Source organism: Cololabis saira, chromosome 4, assembly GCF_033807715.1.
Source record: "Cololabis saira isolate AMF1-May2022 chromosome 4, fColSai1.1, whole genome shotgun sequence".
NCBI classification, from domain to species: Eukaryota; Metazoa; Chordata; class Actinopteri; order Beloniformes; family Belonidae; genus Cololabis; species Cololabis saira.
Window position 1 is genome coordinate 35,338,380 of NC_084590.1, and position 17,063 is coordinate 35,355,442.

At 39.9% G+C, this 17,063-nt stretch overlaps 1 protein-coding gene across 1 annotated transcript in view; it reads right to left on the reverse strand.

Moving 5' to 3' along the window:
• dph1 (diphthamide biosynthesis 1) overlaps window positions 1–17,063 on the reverse strand; it is a 75,671-nt gene that overhangs the window by 42,019 nt on the left and 16,589 nt on the right. The window contains exon 3 of the mRNA XM_061719597.1: window positions 14,029–14,092. Coding sequence (XP_061575581.1) covers window positions 14,029–14,092 — 64 coding nt within the window. The remainder of the gene's footprint in view (window positions 1–14,028; window positions 14,093–17,063) is intronic.

The following is a 17,063-nucleotide window of genomic DNA, read 5'->3' on the forward strand; positions in this document are numbered from 1 at the left end:
GGTTATCAGATCTGTGAGGGTATAACGATAGGGATCAGGGTAAGCACAAAAAAGGACAGATAACAAGGGTATTAAGTGCAACTATACTTCCACAAGAACAGATTGCTAAAGCTTCCTTGAGGATGCTGTTCCTGTGTGAAATCAATCTCTTGTTTAGGCTTACGTAACTAATCATAACAAAGGCTCTCATGGAAATTAACAATCGTTATAGGGACCTAAGAAGGAATAATTCATTCTAAAAATATCTTTAAAAAATCTGATGTGTTTAGATTTTCTGACAGTTGCTATCCCAACTCTTGCTTCTAACACAATTATAATCATTTTTTACACCTAATTTCAAAAGCTAAAAGGTGTCTCTGTTGCTGAAAATGATATTTTAGAAGCGTTTGCAAAGTAAGTAGCTTTTCAAATGTACAATCTTACAGGATAGAGCTACTTCTACAGCCATGTAAGGCATACTCTGTTTCTTTGTATTTTATTTTTTTTACATTTAGACAATTAATGTCAACTAAGGTTCCTCATCTATAGAAAGCTGGATCATACACTGATGATAATCCTATTTATATCTGTGGACATATGCAATAGGCCAATTTTACAGCTTATTTCAGTACAGGAAAAAAGGGAAAAATACTGGATGACTCACTTTTAACTCAGCTGTCAAAAAAGACAATGTTCCATTAGTTCAATTAAAAACATAAATGTACTCAAACAAAGAAAAAATCAGCCGGGTACAAAAGAGCTCTAGTATCTATTCAAGTCCACTGCATGCAAAGACAGCAGAAGTGGACTTGAAAGCAGACTCGAGAGTAATTAGGTTTGTGTCGTTTTCACATCACAATATAATGTGTGAAGAGTTGGACTTCCTCATCAGTATCTACGGGTGTGGCGGCATGAGCACTGCTACCTCATAGCAAGAAGGCTCCTGCTTAGATTCCTGCGTTCTCTCTCTCTGTGCTTGCATGGGTTTCTTCTCATGGCCTAAAAAATAAACAAGTGTGGGGAATTGCAGAAAAACGCGGAGACAATTTCCCATTCAAAAAACGTGTGTTGTTTATTAGAAAACCTCAGAACACTGAAACACAAAATGGAGCTGTCCAGCAGCTAGAACCGCATGGAGCTCAACGTCATGACCACCTTTAAAGGGGCCTCATCCCTGAACCATACTAGTTGCATGAAGGACAACATACTGCATTTAATAATGAACGGTGTGTAGGACCACACTTGATAAATAAGGTGAATTATGTCCATAACATTCACTACACAAGTATGTTCTCTTGTAGGATTAAATAGTTATAGAAAATTGATAAATGTTCAATTGTATGTTGCTTTGAATAAAATTGTCTCCTTAATGCAATTATCTTTGGAATGCTGAGTTATATCTTTTGTCAGTCAGTCAATCATTGACGTATGTACTAACAACTCATTTAAGCCTTCACGGCCAACCGCACAATTTAAGCTTAAGCCCACGAGTGTGGGTTCATCTGTAGATGTTTTCAGTCTCGCTCGTCTCAACTTGGCCTCATGGTGGATGAGTTCAGATGTTCCCTGGAGTACAGAGCAACAAAATCCAAGGCGTGTTTTTACAAATTTCACACCTCACATTCATTAAATGTACAACAGCGAGAGCTAACGAAGTCAGTGCTTACTGTAATCTACTATGGGAACCAAACGGGGTGCAAAGGAAGTCAAACACATACTGTACTGCTTCTGCTAAAGAAACACATTTGTTTGAAAGTAATCCTCTTAATACACTCAACATTGGATAGGAATTATTTTGTTGGTCAAGTTTTTGAGCAGAATATAGAAAAATAAAAAATGCAGCTGACACAGAGAGAGAAGGGCAGGTCCAACTCCAGCTGACTTTAACTGCCTGAAAACTCATCTATGTTTCAGTAGATTCCTGAAAAGGTTTTATTCAAAACAAAAAAAAGTAAAAATATATATAACTCATGTTGCATTCAAATGTATTGAGTATGGTATACCTTTGGAGTGAAGAGCAAGAAAGGGGAAAAAAAAAATATACAAGGTCGCGTCATCACATCAGTAATGTATTCACTTTTCTGACACTTTCAACAGTCTCGGAAATATAACAGAAAAGGTGATTCTCTCCCTGCAACCCAAAACATAGCTGTCTTGGTGGAGGATTTGTTTATAATAACAGGAACGTGATAAAAAAAAACCTAAAGGGGGCCTATTATGGCATCTAATACCTATTTTAAACAGGCCTTGAATGTATTAAAAACAAGCTTTTGATTGTTTTTGCTAAATAAATTAGAAATTCAGCCTCTGAGCCATGTCTTTATCATCCCATTCTCTAACCTCATTATCTATGAGGGATTCTGAGTGGGAGGGGTGGCTATGATAATGAGGCTCTGTGCTGATTGGCTGCCTGAATGACGCGATACACAGATACAAAAAAATGGCTGAAGCTCCGGCCGGCGGAGTTAGTTGTTGTTGTTGTTCCGGCCAGAGTTAATTGTGGGCGTGGTTTCACGCATCGGAGGCCAACGTATGTAAATCGCGCCCGTCGTTACGTAACGACGGGAGCAGAATCTTAACGGCTCGTAGGAGCCACATCACACTGGATGGCTCATCCGGGCGGCTGTACAGACACTGCAGAATTTGGTTGCTTTCCTCCTTCTCTGAGTTGGCAGGCTGAGGGGAGAACACTTTATATATGTTAAAGCAAGAAAAAACATGTTTTTCATAATAGATCCACTTTAAAAGTGAGGCTTTACATAAGCTTTCAGGCTTGGTGTGTGTTCCAGTTCAATGGTTAGAACCGTGTTATTTTTAGATTAGCAATACAACCACACAAAACGAAGATGTGGACAAAATATAAGTATTAATTTCAGCACTTCTCATCTTTTCTACCAACTATTTTCTAGACCTGTATGTCAACTCTGAAAAAACAACCACGGTAAAACCCTCTCCTTGTAGTGACTGATGAGGTCACAGCCATCTAACCCGCCTTTCATCTACCCTTAAGGCTTCTCTCCATCATTTGTCACTTGGCTCTCTCTACTCATTTCACAGTCTCTGTCTCTCCCTCTCTCTTTTTTAAAGTTTTTTTTAAACCTCCGTTCTTATGCTCCCTTTCAGAATGTTTCTGAGCTGCTGTCTTTTATTACATCTTTCACTTAATAGGTTTCTGTCAACCCAGAGAGATAGGGCAGTCCAAAAGATTGTTTTCATTTATGGTCATTTCCAGATGGGTGTCTCATACTAGCCCATTCAAGGATGTTAATTCTCAACAATCATTCTGTGAAAATCATATTGTGTTTTTCTTTTTCTCAAACAACTATTCATATTTGTAATCCCTTTAATTTGGGCGTCCATGTCTAAATGTCAAATTATTAATGAAATAGAGCAATTAATGTTCAACAGAATGAAATATAATTGTATGTTTTCTCGACTGCGACTCTTTTTTCCTCATTCTACTGGGCTAACTTTCAACATTCAATGATTAATGACACATTGTTAAAGACTAATTTGAAATTCTCAATGTTCCTCCAAAGCAAAAAGTTCAAATTATGGCTTCATAATTTCTTCCCCTGGCACTTTGTCATTTATTTTCTTTCAAAACTGCTGATTTCGCAGCCTGAATCTGTCTTTCCACAGTTTCTCAACTGCCACGGTGGTGTCAATTGAATTATTGCGAGAAGATATTTTACAAGCACTTTTTTCTCTTCTCATACATTCTTTCCAGTCTGTGGATTATATTACATGACTCTCTCTGAATGCAATTACACAGCCATATGCCAGAGACTGTGCCATCTGAAATGAGAACGATTACGGTGTGTCAGAGTGCTTATATTGTGGGGAAAACAGTAGGGAAAAGAAGGACTAGAACCTGCAGGACTATGCATTGCCTATTTCCGTCTACTCATTGCTGAGAAGAGTGTAATTTGCTTGTATCATTACTTAATAAATAAGTGCTCATTGGCCTTAATGCACCGTTAGCGTGACTACTCGTGTTTGAGTTACAGCCAAAGTGACCATTGGTTTTCCCTTCCTATCTCTAGAGGGAATCAATTGTACTTTTCATGACAGCCGAGGCAAATTCAAAGGTTTTCTCTTTCAACGTATCATATTTCACGGTGTCAGCACTGATCAGAATTTCCAGTTAGCCAGAGCATGATCTGATATGATTACGTGTGCAAAAAAGAAGCTGGTGAACGCTGTGGTGGTCCTCTAGCTTTTCTGTGAGGAGAGGAGGGATGTAAAGGTGGCTCACTCACATCAACCACAGCAGATTTCAATCTGAGAGCCACCAATGAGATGTCAATACTGAAAAATGACATAGAGGGACTTTCCTCAGGTAGGTCATAGTAACATACTATAACGTTTTTCATGTCTTCTTTGATAATGGACTTTAGCGTATATCTTGTTACACCCTGGAGCTCCCTGTACAGGGGGCAAATGCCATATGAGAACACAAGCCTGAAATCAGGCAGGGCATAAAGGGATTAGGGGTGGGCAAAAATATCGATATGGCAATATATCGCGATACTTTTCCAGCCAATTCAATATTGATATTAAAAATTTGAATATCGATTTTTTTTTTTTTATTAATATTTTTTATCCCCGATTTTTTTCCCATTCTATCACCCAGTGCTCCTACCTAAGTGACAGTCCTGGGCATTGCCACACTCTACCAACCCTGGGAGGGCCCTGCACTGAGCTCAGGTTTTATTTCACGTTTTATTTCATATTATAATTTATTTTTTATATAACACAATTGCCTGTCTTTAAAAAATGAAAAATAATGGACAGAGGTTTATTTTTTTATGGATTTATATCTATACTGACTGATCACTGTGCCTGTCCTTGGTTTTAGTACCCATCTTTCTTGTGTTTATTATCATTTGCCACATAATTAAAGCAACCTCATACTGAATTTAATGTTAATTTCATATGATGTAAATAATATGAAAAACATATACAAATAAGTTGTAACTTTAGCTTGTATAGTTATAATAAAACATATATACAACTTGGATTTTAAGATGTGTAATGCATTTTTAAAATTTTCGGTGAACTATGTAGAATATAATAATCGGGATATCGCAATGTGTATCGTATCGTGGCTCAAGTATCGTGATGCGTATCGTGAGGTCCTTCCCAATACCCACCCCTAAAAGGGATATTATATTGGTTAGGGTGACTAAAATGAACAAATGTGAGAAAAATAAACATCTACATGCTTGGTTTACATGATATAACAGAAAAAGAAGAAAAATATTCCCCTCCAAATAAAAATACGGTACCAGGCAAAGGGCTTAGCCACCCCCCTGACTCATCTTGCCCTCTTTGGCGTTTTTTCTAGAGGATGTCACCAAGCAACACAACAACCTCACTGATGCTGACAGGTTTCTTCTGGCTTTGCAGTTGGTTGTTGAGGTATTGCTTGAGCAGTAAGAAAGTGGCTGACAGGAGAGGTAATTAGACAGCCTGTGGTTCTTTAGGTGAAGCTGGAGCTCAAACATGAATATCTCACAAATGAGAATTTCAAATAACTGAAGTGCCGACAGAAGTGAGAGCTAGCAGGCACACAGTCATCAAGCACATATTTGCACGTACACCTGCACATTCAAACATACCAACACACACTTTGGTTCCCTCGCTTATGCCAGCTCTGCTGCTACAGCTCAGCTGTGCTGTGGGCGCTGCGAAATACTGTGACGATGTGAGGGGAAGAAGGCGTTAGAGGCTCCTACAAGGCTCCTTACTAATGCTAGATTTGACATTTACCCTGGGAGGCTGTGGGCTGTGGCTGCCGCTCTCGCAGAAATGATTCAACCTGCTGTGCAAAATGAAATCTATTCTGATGGACCTAGACGGGTAGGACCTATAGATGTCTGGGGGCTGTGCGGGGCTATACTGTATCCAGATTTACCAACACACAACACTCCACACAACTGTTACCTGAGCCATTTAGGGCCTATGTTGGCTGTTATCAAGGGTAGTACATGATGGGGGGAGACAGAAAAGCAGGTACAGTATGTCAGTGAGATCACAAAGTGAGTGTCTTCCCTCACACTTTTTTTTTTTTGGAATTGCTCATACAAGCCCGCAACTCCCAGGCACCCTGACAGTGAATCAAGCGTCTGTACAGCAGCTCGGCTCGCCGGTCAGACTTGACTGAATTTTGCTCTTGTTCTGACAGCATTGTAAGTGAAGGTCTCCCATTTTTCTGGTATTCTTCTTTAGTCCCACAGTACACTAAACAGAAAGTCTGTAGTCAGGCGTACTTTGATGATAGCACTAGATAAACCTTTAGGGATCACTGAAGTAATTAAGTAATAGTCAAGTTTCACAGCAGAGTCCTACCACAATACTTTAGTGCAGTTCGCCGACAGACACCCCAAAGCTTGTTGCTGTCAAACTGCTCATTTCCAAGATCTCCATTGATATAGGTACATACTGGAAATGATCGCCAGACCAGTACACAGTATACACGGCATAAGACATTGTATATGCAGCATGTAGTATCCATTTACAAAAACAGGAAATATTTGCTGCCTAGAGACGAAGATGAGACCTGAGCATCAAGGTCTTTGGTGTAACATCTGACTGAAAGCCGCAGAGCTGTGCTAAATAAGTCATCGTCATGTTATTCTGAAAAATGATTGACATGAAATTAAAAATAAGAAAAATATAACACTAAAAAAAGGTTTATTTAAAAAAAATAAAAGATTTTTGGCTTTCATATCTTTAAGCCCCTTATTGACAACACTGTTCACGCTCAAAACGTAGAGAGAGAAAGCCTTTTCTTTTTTACCCAATTTTTGTTATTATTGGAGTAATTTATCGTGAAATCAATTCAGTTTCTTGGGGGGGCGATTAGATCAAGTGCTCTACTATACATATATCCTGCAAAGCCCTATTCAGTCATGAAAAGGAACATTTCATTTTTCATTCCCGACTTATTTCCTCGAACATCAGCATGGATTCAGCCTTATGAGCTCAGCAAATTTGCACAATTTCAGAAAAACAAGACCCCTGAGCTCAGAAAGTGCAATATATCAATTCAGAGGAAATAGACACCCTGTTCTCTGCTAGAATGGCTTTTTTTTTCTCTCCACTCTCAGAAAAATTGCACCAGTAAACACTGCAGCAAATTCATAAATGTAACATTCAAGCCTAGAAAGAGACAGCAGACGAACCATCAAAGACAATCAAAAGCATATGGTGCAGCGACAGCACATGCATCACTGCCTGCCTGCACAAAATTCACTTTGTTTCAAAAGATTCTTCTCTCATTTTCCTTTGAAAGCTCATTTAAGCCTTTGAATTATGTGATAATGTCAACACTATGAATGAAATAAATTGCAATAAACAGATTCAGATAAGGGAGATAAAGGTAGACTTGCACTGTAATAAACACATTTACATTATAATTAAATAAAATAAACGCAAACATTAGAGTAGACAATGTAGGTATGTTACAATCTACATTCATACACAGCCACCTAGTATTATATTTTACAATTATATATGCAAAATGTTTTTCATAAGTGTTGCAAGTCTACTTCTTATTTCATTGTTACATTTTATTTCAACACTTGGCTTCTTTTGGTCTTGCTATCGCTGTGTAAAGCACTTTTGGTAACCATTGTGTTTGAAAATGCTATAAGTAAACAGGAGCTAAATTAAAGTGAATGCAATGCAGCCATCAGTGTAATAGGGAATAATAGTAATATTATGTTCCAGATTATGATTGACAAACAGATTTGAACTTTTAATGAGGAACTGATGCAGCTTCTGAGAGCTGGGTGCAAAAGCTGTTAAAACTTCTACATTTAAAACGGAAAATACACAAATGTATTAGCTTTCAACAAAAGTGTTAAGGTTTAACATTTGATAAATGATGGTTAAACATGTACAAAACTAAATAAACAAATCAAAAACTGGCTGCCATCAACAGCGGTGTAAAAACATGAGTGAAAAGGAAACTATTATACAGTCAGGGCCGCCGCAAGGGGTGTGCGAACCGTGCGACCGCACGGGGCCTCGCGCCCCAGGGGGCCTCGCGCTCAATTTTTTTTTTTTCAAAAATTTTTTTTTTTCGTTTTTTTTCGTTTTTTCCCTTATAAATATCAACAGTCACGTTCCATTACAGACCTAAATGTGTACTAGTCTCTGCATATCAATAAATATACGTGCAATGATGCGCGTGTCTGTTGTTCAATACAACTGATCAGACCAAGCGCAGACACAAGCTGCTCTGATCCAGACGGGTGGAGTTGGAACAAACTGTCACACAATGTCGAGAGAACGAGACAGATTCAGGAAATTTCCATCAGGGGATGAAAAAAGAAAAAAACTAAAGAAAATGGAAGAGTTTAATGCCTCTCTGAAAGGCTAGTTTGATAAATTTGTTACAAAAATCACCGATCCGACCGGGTCTCAAGCAGCCGTGGGGCCCCGCGTCGAGGCAAGAGATGATGATGAGGCAGGGGAAGATATCCAGTATTTTGCTAATTGGAGAGTTAAAATTGACCCGAAAAACCATTTCGCACAGGGCCTCGCAAATCTCGCAGGCGGCTCTGTATACAGTACTATTGTGATATTCTGATCAAAAATATGTAAAAGACAATTCATTTAAAGAAAAAAAAAGAAAAGAATTCTGGAAATGATGCCATCTTGTGAAAAAGAGCATGTCAGATTACATTTCCCTTTCAGCTCTATTTCTGTTTTGAAATTAGATTCTGTTACTTTAGTGCCACATTTAAGGTTGTGCGTTGCACTTTTATAGTGTAATAACCAGCTGTTTTCTCCATAAAACTCTAATACATACACTTGTGGAGTCAGCTCCTTTTATGCATTTTATACTGATAGCTGCATTACAATATTTGCTTTCACAACATTAAAGTCAACAAGAGGACGGAATATATCGCATTCAACATTTGAAATGGATCAAAAACACACCTATATGTTATGCAAGACGTTTGCACAAAATCCGTTCTTATCTTTGGACAACTATGATGAAATGTTTTGATCCACTTCAAATGTTAACCACTGTAATTTGACGACCGGCAGGCTGTGCCTGAGCAGAAAATAAGCCCTTATTGTATAGCAAGCAAGACGGTGGGGGCCAGCATAATACAGCGGGACTAGGTAAGCTGCTATAATTGCATCTCTGCTGACTAGGCAGTCGGACCGAAAGATCAATCAATCTTAAATGGCAAATTTAACTGATGCAATTATCAAATCACAAAGGTCACAACCATTTAAGCAGCTCCAAAAATGTGTTATTATAGGAATTTTGTTATATCCTGTGGCAACACAATGAACATGTGCCAACATCAGTAAAAGCACCAAAGGCAGTGGTAGAATGATCTGCAACAAAAAAAAGGCATATAAGTAAGTAATAGTTAGTTTTTAAAGTATTATGTAGTTAATAATGAACTGAAGATTGATTTTTCAAACATTATATTACAGTACGAATTGTAATCTAAAAATCTGTTAGAAATATTGTGATTACAGGCCGCTGGGTGACACAATGGTTAAAGCAAGCCGCCCATGTGCTGAGGCTACAGTCCTCCTGCAGCGGTCACAGGTTCAAGTCCTGGCCTGCCACCCTTTGCTGCATGTTGTCCCGGTTCTCTCTCTCTAACCCCTTCCTGTCTATACTTTCAATAAAAGGCCACTAAAGCCACAAAAAATCTTTAAAAAATAAATATTGTGATTAGATAATTCCTAGTAAAGCATAATATCGAAAACTTGAGCAAAAACCGATTACCGATTCTTCATGGCCAAACATTGTTTGCATTTTTAGCCTTAGCGATGCTAATTTCTTGTTCAATTTTCTTATTTATATACATGTTTGCCGGGATGAAGGCCTTTTAGGTAAGATATAAGACTTGTTGTGTTAAAATGTGCCGTCTTCTTTCATCCTCTCTGAATCCTTGCTGAACTTGCTTTGCAAACAATGCTGTTCTCTTTCACCAAGAAAAATAACCCAACTAGTATACTAGCTCAGGTGCTATGCTGTTAGCGCTCATTTCTAGTCAGGCAGACACGGGGCCATGTTGGGGTCCTGCCAGTAACGTGCAGCAGATCGGGTATTGACAATGATGCACTAAGTTTTGAGGGCCAACAAACAATTTTGTTCATTTTCATTAATTTATCAGTTATTTATGTGGTTTTATTTATTACCGAGATGATAAAAATGACGTAATTGGTCCTACCATATGTAAACTATTCGGCATCCCAAATATTTGCCCATAAATTGATCAGCCGTATTAGTAACTTGCATCAATTCGACATCTCCAGACCAACTGTTTTGTGTGTTAATGTAAAATGTACACAGAGCTCTGCCCAGAACTAGCTAGTTTTTGATTGATCATGAGTTTGAGCCCTTAAAAAAAAAGAAAAATGGATGCACAAATGATCATGTTTTACAATAAGCGTCTCCTCTTGAGAGTAAAAGTGCACACACATAAAGGGTGTGGGTTATGGCAAAAGTGCATTAACTGCAGCAGGACGATAATTCAGAGCAGCTTGCCCTCATTAAGACTTAGCAGTCCATCCCACTGAAGCTCCTTACTCTGAGGGCAGCTTAGGCCCTTCATCCCCATTTCAATATGGACCACAGCCCTGCCTCCCATGTACGAGGATGCTAGTGATGGTGATGACAGAGCTGTCCAAAGACTGAGACCTCTCGTAACCCTAAACATACGCAGGGTAACACGAGGTCAGCTGCATGCTGTGCCAATATCCTAATCTTTCATGTTCTCTTCAATTCTAGGCCCATTGAATACTGGAGATACATCTCCATATGTCCATTCTCACAATATTACCCATGACAGTTATGTTGAGGTGTAGATATTATTATTATTGTTAGGTAAATATCGCATGTAATTTTGAATTAATTTATGTATTCTTTTACAGCTTTTATTACACCCAGTTTCATCTTACATGGGACTGAAGATGGTGATTTCAAATTTGATAAAAGCGCTTTAATTTTTATTTTTTTACTTTTATTTTATTTTTTTATCAAATAATGCAGGACTAAATCAAACTACTTTTGGAGACAAAAAAATCTAACATCTGAAACAAGTTAAACAAAACTACCTAAAGTGAAACATTGCTGATTGACTGTAAAGTAGATTGACAAACAAACCTTAAAATATATGATTTTTTTCTTTCCAGTATTAAATTAATCTTGACTAATTTGATAATAATAATAATAATAATAATAATAATAATAATAATAATAATAACAACTGTCTGACACGTTTTTTTTAGCCTTTGCATAGAATATCCTTTAAGGATGAAGGTGTCCCTTTGCGGTTCTTGATGACCAACTTCCCTGTTGAGTTGTTGGGCGTTTTATTTCACACAGTCTCATCTAAACTCAGATACTGTCACTCAAATAATTAAAGGAGCCGTCTGTAAGAAATGGCCAAAACTGGTACTGCAGTCACTTTCAAAATATTGTTGAGCGGCGTGTACCCTCCCCCTCCTCCCCCCGACCAGAGGTTGCCAGGTAGGCTGCAGAATGCAGCAGGAACGTAGGCTGCCATGGCTGCGATAATTAGAGCCGAGCTGGCAACCCGGAGGCCGAAACAATACTGACTTGGTGATTGGGAGATAGGTGGAGGGTGGAGCTTCAGAAACAATCCTGACTTGGTGATTGGGAGATAGGTGGAGGGTGGAGCTTCAGGCCAAAACAAAAAATGACAACATAAACATCAGTTGAGGGCTGCAACTCCTCTTTTTAAACTGGAATATCCTGGCTTGAGTGCTGTTATCAGTGACATAAGTATTTGAAATGAACATGATTTTTAAATGTCTGTTGACATATCGGGGTCATTTTATGATTCGTTTTATTGTTGCTCTTACATACAGCTCCTTTAAGTCAACCTATATATCTCCTCACAGGGGCGCCGGAAATAAAGAGGGGCTAAAGGAGAGGGATTCTAGGGGCCCATGATTGAGGGGGGCCCAGAGAGACCCCGAATCATGATGAAATGATAATACAGAAAAAATAATTATCAACTGACATATAATCACAAATGTTTTATTTTCCTGGTAACAATAACTTGATTTGTTTTGGAAACTTCAACGCCTGCAGGCTCTGGTGTTCACCAAAAAGTCAAAAAATCCATCACTTCACTCTTAAAAGTGTGGGACTAGAGTTGTTGGTGAGAAAAACTGTTTTGACACATGCACTGCTGACCTGAAGTGTTCCAGAAATGTTCCAGACGAATGGCATGTAAGAACACACATGTCCACAGCATTCCCCCAAGTTGCAGAGATCCTCAGCTCAGTAGTAAAATGTCTGGGTGAGACCGTCTCCAAATAGAGTGCCTTCTTTGGGGAAATTTACAAGGGTTTAAGATGGTAAGCTGTTGCTTCAATTCTTTTTGCACATATGCTGCTTTTTCTTCCTGTTTGTCAATAATGTGGATACCTTCAAAAACAAATGGAACTGTAATTACTCAAAAAAAAAAAAAAAAACGAAGGAGAAAGTCATCAAGGAATCCTGTCAGGAATTCTCAACGTGTGATGCAAAAGAAAAATTTTAAATCATATTCTGCCTCTTGGACGTCTAGAGAGAGGATCCCCCGCCAACCCACGTCTCCCCATCCTCCCTCTCCTCACAGCTCGCATCGTGAGAGAACATCTCCAGCAGAAAACCTCCCACTGTGCAGAACACGTTTGAACAGTAACTACAGAATAAGTTCGGACCAAACTGTCTGCACATCCTCTTGAATAATTCAGGTGTTCATGCGTGAGAACAGCTTAAGACGGCACAGGCAGACGAAAAAAAGTCTTCAGGGGTGGGGGAACTATATCATGGAGCCTAATGATGGGAAACTTGTGACAAACATCTTCTCTACCACGGTCTTGTAGAAAATGCATTTGAATGGTGAAGAAAGAGTGAAAAATACAGATGTGCAATAGAAGATGAGGCCTAAAGACAAAAAAGCAATTAGTGTTCACATATTACTCCAATCAGAAAATGTGGGGCAGTTTTACCATGGACTTTTCAAACATCTATGATAGATGAAGCGTTCATAGTTAAATGGTTTGACATCCCAAAACATACGGAGTATACTGTGGCAGCTCTAATCAGAAAAGAGCAGGACTGATAAGACCAGAACCTGTCACCAAAACCTCCCAATCTTTCTTGTGATAAAAAAGAAAGAAATGACTGCAAGAGATTTAAAGAAAGATAACAAGATAGCAGAAGTCTCAAAGAGTAGCTGTGAAGTTGAACAAAACGTAGGTGTAAGAAAAGGAGATAAACACAAAGGTAGAACGACAACAGCCAACAATTAGCGAGACTAAGTGGGCGCTAAATGTGTCTTGGCATTGTAATATAGAGCAGACGTAATCAAGAAATTAATATTACCTTAAATATGATGTACTCTAAAGCTTCCCGCATGAAATCAAATATCCACTCTGCCTGAAAAGCTTATGGCAGCTCCCAGCACTTTATTCTTCATCTTGTCCATTTCATAATCAGGTTTCTATTGACTGAACACATGAAGGAATCAACTCCGGGTGTTTAATGACAGGAGCCATTTTTTTTGAGAAAGCACAGAGCAGGCAGCGCTCATGACGAACAGAGGCCAACTGAAGGTGAAATGAGACGACACAGAAAACGTCAAGTGAGGGGTGGGGGTATCTTTTCATTTAGCAATTACCAAAGAACAAATCTAATTTAGCTCAATGATGTCCAGACCACAGTGTAACTGACACACTACCCTGTTTGGTATACCTTAAAGGTGAAAGATTTCTGCATGAAAAGAAGGGGGAGGGCGAAAGCAATGTCTGTATGATGGAGTGCCGGTGTGTATTACGGTGTACGCAGACTGAAATGAGATGTAATTAACGAGGACGATATCGCTTCCCCCCACCAACTGTGAGGAGGGGGAGCTGAAATATCCGCTCTGTTCAGAAACAGTGTAATCATGCTTCATTTTCTGCTTTATCCGTGATTGAGCCAAACAGAAGGAACAACGAAAAGAAAAAAAAAAGAAAAAGAAACCTCGTTCATCTCCATCTTACCTTTCAATTATGTCAGCAATGGTACATGCAAACATCTGCAGGCCCTCTGGAAGCTGCAAAGCGACTGGAGAGGAAGAGGAAACAGCAAACAGACACGTTACACACTTTTCTAGGCACTGCAATATTTCCCCCCCCTTGTTTTTTAATACAGCCAGCCAGCTATACAGAACGTAGCAGCTTATAGTCAAGCCGGCTCATAGCAAACAGTGACATTTCAGAGCGTTTTTAATTTTGCATTGGAAGTAGTGTTTTATTTTAGAGGGTGACAGGTTGGTGAAAAGTCCAAAACAATTACCACAGCTCCATCTCTGTAGCTTACAGCCTGCCACGAGCATTATGCAGAACACTTTCACTCATTCTGCCCTGAAGTCAAGCAACCAATTAACTTTCAAAAGGCCTGCTGACGCTGTTGTCGTTGACGACGGGAGACCAATTGATCTACTGATTTGTGACCTGAGAAATCCAGCAGAAAAAGCTCATTTAGTGCAGTGCTTTCTAAGTGGTTTGAGCTTCTTTTCAGACGCGCTCAGCGTCAAGAGACAGGCGTGTTTTATTATCCTTTTTTTTTCTTTTTTAATTTTAAATAAAACAAGCAGGGAGGGCTGAAAGCAGTTTGCCTATAATCTCAACTGCACTCTGCCTGCAATTAGGGACACTTCCTTTTATACATATTCATGAAAGAAAAATGACTGCTGTCAATGTAAACACAGGAACCAATGCACGAACATTCTGTCTCAAAGAAACCTATTAAAGAAAATATGTAATGGGCAAGGAAATTCATGACGTTTTCTAAGAAACTCTCATTAAGAATCAAATCAAATCAAACTTTATTTGTAAAGCACCTTTCATACAAAAAATGTAACACAAAGTGCTTTTCATAAAACATAAACATAAAATGTATTAAATTCATTCACTTGTTAAAAACAAGTTTTTCTAAAATTTTACTTAAAAACGGTAAGTTGGATACAGGCCGGTAGTTATTTAAAACATTGGGGTCCAACCCACTCTTCTTCAGAAGGGGCTTCACCACCGCCGTTTTAAAGGCGGCGGGGAAGACACCCGTCTGAAGAGAACAGTTGACCAAATACAAGAGCTGCTCCTCAAAGAACCCATAGAGTGTTTTAAAAAACGGTGTGGGAATGGGGTCTAAAAGGCAGGTTGTGGGCTTTACCTTGGAGAAAACTCTACAAAGAGAGAAAAACCTGGTCATTCAGAATATACAGGTCGTCAGCTGACATCCTTTAGAGATACTGAGCCTGAAACCTGATCATTTCCATCGTACAAGCTTTGGGGGCAAAGAGCTGAACATCTGTTTAGTCCAAATACCTTGACTTCTGTTCATGCTGTGCATGTGGAAACGTAACATCACCATGACTTAAACGATTAGGTTTTGATTACCAGATTCACCAAACATTTAGGTGATGTCTTAACACAGTCATAAAGGTTCTGACCACCTTTTGCCCTGAAAGATTTTGGTTAAGCACTAACCTTCAATGATTTAGTAATGCATTGACTCGTTCTTGACCCAATTACTTTCAGCAATGTCCTCAGTTGTTTTGCTTGATGCTGATTCAACACGTTTCGAACAGACTGATGTCTGTTCGAAACGTGGAAATGGAGGATCAATCAATGGAGGATCAATCTCCGACTGAGACTGAGAGTAAGAGAACCCTGAAATGTGAACTGTGTGACATGTTCTTAAATCGTAAATGCAGGTTATTTTAAGGACAATTTTATCTGCACAAAATGTGATAAAATCAAAGAACTGCACTCAAAGAGACATCAAAAAATCAGGAAACTTTTAACTCCACTGTTTTAATCGGCTCTGCTGGCATGGGAGCTCAGTCAGCCCTGTTCGCAACAACTCTCCCGGTTTAGGACCCGGGTGTGGAGGCAGCGGCAGAGGAACATTTTCTATCTCTGACCACAGCGGCTGCAGCAATGGGACGCTCAGCAGGCTCCTGGTCTACACCACATCCAAGGAGAAACCAGTGGAAGCGGGTGGAAAACAGAGAGCGGCGGGCCGGACGGAAGGAAATCCTCCAGCCCCTACCATCTTGTCCGGAGCTGAGGCTGGAGAACCGCTTCACGTCATTGAGCCCGGGCCCATCTACTGACCAACAGCCCTTCGCTGCACCCGCCCCCCCACCATCGATTGCCCTCACTGTGGTGATCGGGGACTCCATTGTTGGACCACCGCCATGTGATCATGTGAACTCTTATTGAACATTTTGTGAATATGTGAATTCGACTTTAAAGCCGTCTCAACCCCCGGTCTGAAATCAGCTTTAAAGTGCCTCCTAAAATGGCCGCTTTGCCAAGGACTCCAAAGCCCAGCATGTTTTGGAGGTGTGAAATAGGGTGGTGCCCGAAGGGCGCGCGTCCAATCACTGACCAGGCGCTGATGACGTCACCGCAGCCCGCGGAACGAGAACTCTGTGTCTGTATTTCCTGGATCCGTGACGGCCGCACTTCGGCGACCGTCGAGAAGAGCCGCACGTTCTACAAGGGAGCCGGCCCCGCCGCGCCTCGAAGCCGCGTGAGAGGCTCCGCCCGGTCCAAGGCGGCGTTCCACCGCTGTCCTGTTTCGTTTCAGGGAGAAGGAGACAGAAACCGAGAGACTGACTGGAAAACCCCGGCAGAAACGCGATCCGCACCCGAAAGAGCCCGCAGCCCCAGATCCGGAGACCGGAAGGCGTGAGGTTTTAGGGTTTTGGGCAATCAGTTTAATTTAGAGCGGTTTAGAGCTACATTTGTGTTTAATATTAAGTTACTGTACGCATATTACTGTGTAACACCAGCAACTACTGGCATTATTGTTGTTTGTTTATTTTGCGGCGCCGTTTCGCCAGTTGATCACAGTTTAAACACCGCAGTCGCCATCCTGTCTGATTGCACGTGGGGTGACAAGGGCGCAGCCATCTTTGCCGGCCACGTGCAGCCAGTTGTTTTGAAACACAGATCGGAAGATTTGTACCACATGTTTATTATTTTTGATTTATTTTTCTTTGTGCAGTTAATGTTTTATTCTTGTT